General features: G+C 43.5%; 1 protein-coding gene and 1 long non-coding RNA gene across 2 annotated transcripts; both read left to right on the top strand.

Moving 5' to 3' along the window:
* Positions 1-1,879: 1,879 nt before the first annotated feature.
* On the top strand, positions 1,880-5,623 carry LOC136467861 (uncharacterized). Its single transcript, XR_010761645.1, has 3 exons — positions 1,880-2,402; positions 2,482-3,483; positions 3,567-5,623. It is a non-coding gene; the product is annotated as an uncharacterized lncRNA (long non-coding RNA).
* Positions 5,624-5,920: 297 nt separating this feature from the next.
* LOC136467860 (norbelladine synthase-like) lies at positions 5,921-6,945 on the top strand. The gene is made up of 2 exons (XM_066466659.1): positions 5,921-6,282; positions 6,419-6,945. The coding sequence occupies exons 1-2, from the start codon at positions 6,099-6,101 to the stop codon at positions 6,718-6,720; spliced, it is 486 nt and encodes a 161-aa protein (XP_066322756.1). The 5' UTR covers positions 5,921-6,098; the 3' UTR covers positions 6,721-6,945.
* The last annotated feature ends 3,578 nt before the right edge of the window (positions 6,946-10,523 follow it).

Raw genomic sequence — 10,523 nt, forward strand, 5'->3', positions numbered from 1 at the left:
GGGCTTGCTAGCGCCCAGACGTTCGGAAGGATGGGGTGTTCGAATGCCCGCGTCTGCAGTCGTTTCTCGTGTTGTTTCGAGCGCCCACACAGGGCCCACGCCGTCCCGAACATCACCAGCATCGAAAAGAGAGGGATGGGGCGGTAGATGCTAGGCGACACCGGGAGCAGGACAAGACACCGAGGCGAGGCAGCACAAAGCGAAGAGGGAGATGCAACACCCGATCTAATTTTGAAACATTCAGATGCAACACTTGCAACATACGTCTGAAGGTAGAAGAAACATTTGAAACATGCATCTGAAACACATGAAAAAACACATGAAAATTATTATAAAACATACACAACATCCAGATAAAACACTTGCAACATATGTGTGTAATATATGCAACATCCAAATAAACATACTTGCAACATACGTCAGGTAAAAACAGATAAAACATTAGGAACATAAGCTTGCAACATATATATACAACCATTGCAACATATGCAACATCTCGATTTACTTTTGCAACATCCATATGAAACACTTACAATATACCTCTGAAACACTTAAAACACATGTGTTTTTAGCACAACATTACAAAGGACTAGTAGAGTCATTGAGGACGAGCGGCGTGGAGGCCCAGACGCGGCGCCAACGCAGCGGTGCGGGCGGTGTCCTTGATGGGGAGGCGAGAGATAATGTTGGAGAGCAGCGTGTCCGCCAGGCGGCTCTCGTTGGACTCGTCTTCACCGACGACGGAGCAGGCGGCGGCGGAAATGAAGCCTTCTGCGGGCGAGGGGATGAGCTGGGTGGGGATGTAGGCGAAGATCTCTTCCATTATACCATGGTGCCCCATGGAGGCCATCGCTACAGGCCACCGGACCTGAGAACGGAGAGGGTTTTGGTTGGGGAGGCGTGGGATTGGTCAATAGGTGGTGATGGAGTCGATGGTGCTGTGGTGACCAACGCCGCGCCACGAGGATGTCTGACTTGGGCACTCAACTTGTAGGGTTTTAGTTCCGTTACGCAAGTGGAGAGTTGGGTCGTTGGGCTGGTGTCGTGGCCCATCAACAGAAGCATCCAGATGGATGGACGTCCTTGGCACAACATTACTGTTAAAAAAAAGTAGCCTTCTCGGGAAGTGAGAACATCTTCTATTTTGAGACAGAGGGAGTATGCTAAGTTATAAATGCTAAGTCTTATGTAGCGAACGGTGTGTTTTGGTTGTTTTAATTTGCGTGTTTGAATGTCGCGGTAGGGTAAGCTCCGACATTCTACTAGTAAATAAGTAAATAGGACACCTCATTTAAACAGAGAGATGGACACAGAATATCTTTCTCAAATAAATAAGTAAATAGGACACACCAATTAAAACAGAGTATGTGATACACTCTATTCGGTCACTAATAGTTGATGCTTTAATGAAAATCCAATCAAAACTTTAGAACTTCGGCTGTCAATAGTTTCTAAAATATTTAATTTAGAAACATAGAAGATATATTTTTTATATTTTATTAAAACCATTTTCCTATAACAGTTGCACTTAATGAGAACAAAAAACTGGTTGACGTTAAGAATCGATATAAAAAAATCAATTGACAACTATTTATGTTCAGCGGCAGCAGATAAGATCATAAGTACGTGCCACTACCGGAGACGCTTTCTCTCGTGACGGTTAAAAGCACTCCCCACGGCCCCGCAACATCCGTCAGGGGCAGAGAAGCATCCCCCGCGTGCCGCAGAGTACCGTCCGGGGTTCTCTCTCCCGTCGGTGGGCCACCATCAGGGCTCGCTGCCGTGCAAGATTGGGACGCGCTGCGCCGTTTCCACGCTAAAAAATTGGGTCACGCGCGCTGCAGCACTACGTTGGTCCACGGGACAGAGTAACAGAGCGCGGTACCCTGGCGAAATTATTTCGCGGGACACGCCATTCGTTCTTATCCACACCCGTGACCTTCCTGGCTTCCTCCACTTCCACCAAATCCTTTCGTCTTCCCTGCTTGCCAATTGAAGTCGCTCGGGATGCAGCCACCATCGCCGCCGTCCCTCCATCCCAAGCACCAGCCACAAGCGCCGCCGGTCCCCTGCCGCCCCCCACCCCCACCTACACCGCCTGTCACCACTAGACACCAGTGCAATCACCTCCTCCAGCCTTCGCAGGCACGCCGTCGCCACCACAGGCCCGCCGGCCATCGCCCCCAGCCCCAACCAACAGATCCCCCCAACCCCAGCCATTATCCCCTCCATGCCCAGTCACCAGGCCCTCCACCACCCCCAGTAACTTTCGCTTCAGTGGCCAGCACAATCCTCCTGCTCCCTCTACGCACTAACCTCTTTTTCCCAAACCATACAACCAAAGTTTTCAGATCTGCAAGCTTTTCCAGTGGTTGCTGCTGTTCGTCGGCCACCCGAAGTGGGTAAGATGTTGTATGCCCCTATATTCAAGTGTGAATGGGGGATCTTTCTTGTTTGTCTGAAGGAAATTGTTGTGTTCAGTCTAAATGCTTTGGGGAAGCATGGTGGGAGTTATAATTTCGTGAGCATACACCATCGACTTTGTCACTACATGTGCAAGCTTCCCTCCTGAAGGCCTCAAAGTATTAGTTCTGCCCCCCTCCTGGAGGTTCAGGCGACAACAGCTGAGACGCGACACCTAAGCGACAAGCTGCTGGCGGCAGAAGGCGCCACACTGCTAGGTACCCCTGCGGCCCTACCATCTCCATCCACCTTTCCATGATCAGGAACCTTCAAAATTACAGATCCTGTATTGGGCAGTAGTAGTATTGGTGCTTCTGAAGTAGTTGCTATTCTGTGCACTTCATTTTTGCTATAGTTGACCTGTATTATCATCAGATTGTTTTGGGGTAATTTATTTATCCTTCAATAGAGTGAACATTCAATATGTTTTTGTGCGTAGACTACCAGATTTATAACTTGTCTGCAAATATGAATAGATAATGGTTTGACAATTTACCAATACACACTGCTGGCCTCATCTATTACTACACATTGTGAAGCACTAACTGCACTGTGTGGACACTAAAAAATTACATTACCTCTGGTTTAGGTGCACAATGTATGAGATATAATCCAACAGTGCACAATGTACAAGAAGCAAATGCTTTTAGATTGTTTTAGGCAATTTATATACCCATCTATAGAGGTGCTAGAACACTGAATTTGAACAATAGGCACTGAATTTATATTGGACAGCTGCATTTTTCACTGATTTGCTGAACAGACATGCAGTCCATTTGTCCTCACTAAGCTGTGCCTTATTACATACGTATAGGTTAATAAATTGTGTTAACATTTGCATGCACTTTTGTCAATTTACATTTGGCAAGTAATGCATAGATATCTGAACACTTTTGGTTCAAAAAATATCTTCCTGTTCACTTTTGTTTCTAAAGAGTTCTTCCTTTTGTCTTGAGAATGTGCTCAACTACAATAGTTTTGCAGTCCGCATACAAGAAGATGGCACCCCAGGCCTCATAAGTACGCTCCGAGTATGTTTTTACTCTATTTCTGCTTTTTTTTTGACACAACCTGCAGAATGCTTACTGTTTCCATATCACTAGGGAATAAACAATACACAAGTAGAGTTTATGCTGGGAAATGTCTGCTAGATGTGGCAGAGGTTTTTCTATGGAGACTATCGTTAGAGGCGCATAGACAGAAAGGCCTGTTCTCTGAAGAGGCACTCTGCTCTGTTGATGTCTCACAACTACCTGATGATGATGATGTCTTTGCGACATTTATACAGGTAGATCTTCTCAACCTATTGTGTGGTCTGGATGTTGTCATACTTACTACTTAGCAACTTCTGTTCGCTAAAAATGAAATAATATTTGCATACCTAGTAGAAAGCTTTGGTGAATCATAAAAAAGTTAGTGTTACCAGGATTGTACTTAGCCATGTGTCAAGGTGTCTGATATACTCCATCCGTTCCAAATTATAAGACGTTTTGGCTTTTCTAGATTCATAGCTTTTGTTACGCACCTAGATGTGTGTTATGTCTAGATACATAACAAAAGCTATGAATTTAGAAATGCCAAAATGTCTTATAATTTGGGACAAAGGAAATACCTCATTTCACCCTAGAACTACTGTTCTGCTGTGTTATTCTCTGCTTGCTTATTTTCACTTTCTAGAGACCAATTAGATTGTTTCTTTTAGCCTCTGCTTGACTGAAAATTCTCCTACATGCCCTATGCTCCAATTGGAACCTGATCTTTACTTAACATCTATGCTTTCTTATTTTGCCTTGAGGTTTGAGTTGAAGTGCTCTGTGAAATAGCTAACACGATAAATACCCATTGCCTGATAAAATGAAGGCCACCACCCCACCATGCTAGATCAGATCATTTTTAGGTGATTTACTTTTCTATGGAGTGCAAAAAGATTAAATTTGGACAATAAATACTGAATTTTATTGGAATAGCTTGTTTCAGTGAATGGAATTGAGATGTCAATACTGAAATAGACATCTAACTTTTTGTACAACATAGCACAATAATATATAACCCAAGGAAGTCAGTTCTTGTAATACATTAACATGGCCTATTAATGTATAAGACTGTTGAGTGAAGTGTGTAACAGCTATTGTTTGTGTCAGCCACCGCGCAAGCTATTGATGGTAAGATGAAGTATGCCTTGTGTTGTTGCTATATGGGAAATATTGCTTTTGGGCTGCTTTAGTTTGTTCCAGTGCTGCTTCCATCCGAGGGACCTTCAAATTTAAAAATCAACTTGTTATGCATGTTCTGGAAAAGCTAATGTTCGTTTGACATTAGTGCTACCTATGTCAGGATTAATGGATTTAGCTAGATATTGTAGATAATGAGATAAATCATTTGAGCTAGATATCTTCTGGTGGTGTTTGTAGTGAATTGCATACTATGTGCTTGTTGTGCAAAGGGCCTGTTAGGACCTGTTAGGAAGCAGTAGCTTCATGTCCTTGTATTGACCAAGGACTTGTTAGGATCCAACTAGTAGTTTCATGTTGACCTGTTAGGAATGAAGCATTGCAAATTAAGTTTTCCCCTGACTTTATTTGATAGTAGCTTCATGTATGACTTTGGTAGCAGCAGCTTCATATAGCTTGATCCAAGGAACTTTATCTCATGTAATATTTTGATGATGATTACATATATGTATTGATATTGCTGAATTTAAATTTAGCGCCTTGTGGTTGAATGGCTATTTGAGCTGATGTGATATTAATTTGCATAATAATTGGTATGCAGACAGACAGTGAGGCCAACGCTTGTCTAGACGGTGTATTATTGAGTGGGGAAAGGGGTTTCCTTGACGGTATGTCACTGATAGGGAGGGCAATGAGGTTTCCTGACGGGTAAATGACCGACAGGGAAAGTTCAATTTTTCCCTGACAGTAAGCCAAACCGTCAGGGAAGAAATTCCTGACGCCATATGTAAAAACGTCAGGGAAAGTTTTTCGTGACGGCTGAAACCGTCAGGTTATAATTCGTGACGGTTTTCCGTCAGGAAAGGCTTACTTTCCCTGACAGTTCATCCCCGACGGCTCATCCCTGACGGTTACCGTCACGGAACAGTATTCCTGGCGGTTTCTGGTACTTTTCCTGACGGTTCTAGCCGTCACGGAAAAAAAATCCTATGGTATCAAGGTTGCGTGCAACAAACACGGATTATATGTATCCAAACAAATGTGTCGTCCCAAACCAGCCAAGTTAGCTAAATAAAAACCAAATAAGGGCGGCCTAGTGACTGACTACACAAGAATCGCCATGCATGTTCGGCCGGTTCAGGCCGGCCAAACATATGCTAATCATTAATCAATATCGTCTCAGGCCTGCCCATATATCACGCGATAATACCTCATTTCGTCTGGAGGGGCAACACCAAGACACTCCACAGATGCAGCCAAATAAATGACAGGCTTGCTCTGGCCACATCCTCTCTCCGAGATCCCAATCAGAAAAGATAGCATCTTTCAGTATACTGTCTAGCTTGTCTATAGATATATATGCACAACGGACAGCTTCCACAGGCGGCGCACCTAACACATACACCACAGCTCAGACAATAGGATCATCACACAGCGCGCAGCTGAAAGGCCGAGGAACTAGGAATGAAGGGAAGCAAGGTCCACGAGCACGAGGCGGACGTCCCCGCCTCCGAGCTCTGGGCGATCTACGGCACGCTCCGCGCCGCGGAGCTCCTGCCGGAGCTGCTCCCGCACGTGCTTGCCAAGGTCGACCTCGTCAGCGGCGACGGCGGTGTTGGTACCATCTTGCAGCTAACATTTCCTCCTGGTGAGAGAAATTAAGTTTGTATGATCGAACTCACGTACTCATAATCATATATATGCTACTGCAATCTTTGATTGATGTTGGATACGCACGCTAGTAGTAGTAATATTTTAGTTGCTCTCATCTGCGCTCCTGCTAGGGATTCCTGGGCTGCAGAGCTACAAGGAGAAGTTCATCAAAGTCGACAACGAGAATTATATCAAGGAGACAGAAGCCATCGATGGCGACATTCTGAAGCTGGGGTTCCTGGCCTACATGATACGGTTTGAGATCATTCCCAAAGGGGCCAACTTGTCGGTGATCAGGACGACTATCGAGTATGAGATTGATGATGCGCACCCAGAGGTTGAAGCTATGGTGAGCACGGCACTTTTGGCTGCAGCTGCTGAGAAATTTTCCGAGCATGCTAAGGAGAAGAAGGTCCCTCAAGCAACCTCTTGAAAAGAAAAAATCTCTCAAGAGCCGAGTTTAAGTGAACTACAGTTTCAGCGCTTTTTGTGTTGCGTTTCAAATATACTCCTGCGTTGCAGTGAAATGGGAACCCTGATTGTACAAATCATAGATACCTTTTTGTTTGGTTTGGTCTATGACACTAGTCTGCCATATTCAATGGTAAGGTATTTCCATGAATCAAAATTCACCACCATCAGTCTTCAGTTAAATACATCACTTGGATTTCTCGGGCTTCAAGTACCGCATTGTTGATCTCTGTCTTATAGACATGCCATAGGAATAGGAGTATGTCTAAGTGGAATATATTAGCTACTCATCTTCCACCACACCTGCAATTGTTAAAAATAAGAAGCATAATGCATAAACAGTTGGGCCACAACTACGACTACGACTAGTAAAAGTACAAAATCAAGGAAGAAAAGTTGCTCCTAAGCAAACTAAAGTATAAGACACAACTTGGCCCTACCCTGATTGCACACTCCACCAAACTACTCACAGCCAGGCCAACAAGAACCACGACTTGCTAGCCGCAGACAAAGGGATGGCACGGGCGAAGGGCATTGCCGGGAGTGGGGCATTGCACTGGCATGGGAGGAGATTTTTTTTTTAACACTTTTTAAAACTAATTTGAAATCTAACCCTATTTAAATTTTATTTTAAAACTAATATTTTTTGTCGCGCCTATTTTCCTAACGCGGCGAAACATCTGTGGCGCGTCATATACGGTGGCACGATAAGAGGCATGACGTGATGATAACCGGGTTGCTGACCAGTGACGTGTCAGGATGACGCGACAGCATGACGCGGCAAGACAGCATCTGATTTGACGCGGGTACAGCATGCACACTGCAGCAGAAGGCAGCAGCGCGGTGGAGTGCAGTAGCATCTCCTCTCACCACTCACCAAGCAGCAGCATCTCTCCTCTCTCACATTTCTCTCACCTCTCTCTCCCCTCGCGTCACTTAAGGTCAGATTTTCAAAATACAATATCTCACAAACCAAAAGTCCGTTTTATATATCGTTTAAAGATTATTGCTGGAAATAATGTGCCAAACAAAATAAGATCCAACAAGGATACGTTTTAACAAAGTTTTCAAATGTGGGGCCCATGTGCAACTTTTTTTAGTGTAAAAATATAGTCAATATGGGTTTTGTTTTATAGATTTAATTGCAAGGGATATTATAGTACACACAGATCATAAAAATGATAAATTGCTTAGAAGATATGGCCATTCAAATTTTCATAAATTATAAATGTTGAAGCAGTGTAGCTCCCTATGGCTGCAGGTGCAATTGATGGCAACCAGATGGAGGCCTAGACGTGCCATGTTTCCAAACCGTGCTTTTTGCAGGTCGTCACGTGCACTTTTTTTTATTGTGGCGAGGCTGCGTACTTAAACCTTAGGTTGGGAAACACAATAGCTTAGTGCATCTAATCCATTATGTGAGGCAGTTAATACTGTATGTCTCAATTGTGCTTGTCCTCATGGATCAATGGATCACAGTGCTTGAGTGCTATGGAGTACACAAGTGATTGAGTTTTGACTTTGGACCAGGCCGGGCTGAGCTAAAAAAAAAGGGAGTTGTTTTCGGCCTAGAAAAATCCTGTCCACGACCATCCTACGGATAAAGTTGGCTAGGCTCAGACTGCCCACACATTTTCTACAGTAGAAAAACTATACTATAGCGAATGGGCTTATGGTCTAATGGTAGAATAGTCTAGTAGGATGCTACCCACCAGAATTTAAACCTAGGTGTTCATACCTTTTTTAAAAAAAATAGGATATACGCACACGTGAGAACAGTGTCCGACCAGCACAGATTGAGAGTTGTGCATGCACATGCACTCACTAGCTTTCAAACCTGCATGATGAGGGCAGTCCCAATAGTGTATTGATGATGGTTTCTATCCTTATTAAATGACTTGCCACGTAGGCAAAACGCTGACATGGCAACGTAATTAATAAAGAAAGAGAGCAAAAATCATAGAAATAGTTTCCTTATGAAGAAATCAGGTCTTCTCTTGACCCAATGCACCAAGAAACTATGAAATCGCCATTGAGGAGAAACCACCAGTTTATGACGGACTCGTGCCGCACTCCTATTGGAGAAAGAAGATAGAGTTGGGAGAGAAAAAAAGAAAATAATTATTATTTATAGAAACCATGAATTGAAAAATAATATTTTTTTAATGTAGTATCCTATATTATAGAAACTACTAATTTCTTTCGTTGGGAGTGCCCTGATATCTCGTTGGCCACGTTCGATTATCACCAGCCGTAAATCTCGTGGCTCACATCAAATCAGCCCCGGCCAGCTGGCCGGCGATCTCAATCCGAGCGATTGATCGAAGCTTCACGATCACATAGAGTCGTAGACTAATAAAGCAGCTAGCTGCCTCACCCAGCGGGCTAGCAACGCTACGCGACGCTCCAGCTCGCCATCCGGCACGGGCCCTCCCTAGACTCGACCCGCTGCCGGGCCCTCCCTAGACTCGACCCGCCGTCACGTCGCCCGGCCGCCACGCGTGCGTACACGGCACACATAGCAAGACATGGTTTAGATTGAGGTTAGGAATCAGTATTTGGCACGGTAGCATTTTTGTTTATATTTGATAATTATTATCTAATTATGGTCTAACTATGCTTAAAAGATTCGTCTCGTAATTTACAATCAAATGTGTACTCCCTTCCTCCCAATTTATCTGTCGTTTTCGGTGTCCGTGCCATGATTTTGACTCAATTTATACAAAATATGTGCAATATTTATGTTTTCAAATAAATTTATTAAAAAACTAGATTCAAAGATCTTTCCAATGATATTAATTATGTATCATAAATAATAATATTTTTTAATATATATTTTGTTAAAGTTATTTATCGGAAAGCGAGAACGACAGATATTCTGGGACGGAGAGAGTAACTAGTTATTTTTTTTATCTACATTTAATACTCTATCCATGTGTTCAAAGATTTTATGTGATAAAAAGAGAGTAAAAAAACTTGTAATCTAAACCAGGCCCAAACTGCGATGCAACGGATGAACCTGCTAGAGTACTAGTGGTGACCAACCTAGCTAGCTAGGCCGGGGCCCGGGGGGCTGGTGCTGGTGTCTCGTCGTTTCACATCTTCGGTGATACTGCTTCAACATTTGTAATTTATGAAAATTTGAATGGCCATATCTTCTAAGCAGTTTATCATTTTTATGATCTGTGTGTACTATAATATTCCTTGCAATTAAATTTATAAAACAAAACCCATATTGACTATATTTTTACACTAAAAAAAGTTGCACATGGGCCCCACATTTGAAAACTTTGTTAAAACGTATCCTTGTTGGATCTCATTTTGTTTGGCACATTATTTTCAGCAATAATCTTTAAACGATTTATAAAATGGACTTTTGGTTTGTGAGATATTGCATTTTGAAAGTCTGAGAAAATCCACTGTTAAGTGACGCGAGGGAAGAGAGAGGTGAGGGAAATGTGAGAAAATCCACTGGTTTTAGATGATTGCATCTCCACGTTCGGCTGTTCCAGTCCTTATTCTCCCTCACAAAACACTATTTAATCATCTAAAATCAGCCGAGCTACGAGTATGCTGCTGCTTGGTGAGTGGTGAGAGGAGAGATGCTACTGCACTCCACCGCGCTGCTGCCTTCTGCTGCAGTGTGCAGGCTTTACCCGTGTTAAATCAGATGCCGCCTTGCCGTGTTCACTGCCGCGCCAAGATTGATCGGTGGCGTGCCACATCCGGTTAGCGATTCGGTCACGTTATATCTCTTGCCGTGCC

Source organism: Miscanthus floridulus, chromosome 7, assembly GCF_019320115.1.
Source record: "Miscanthus floridulus cultivar M001 chromosome 7, ASM1932011v1, whole genome shotgun sequence".
NCBI lineage: Eukaryota > Viridiplantae > Streptophyta > Magnoliopsida > Poales > Poaceae > Miscanthus > Miscanthus floridulus.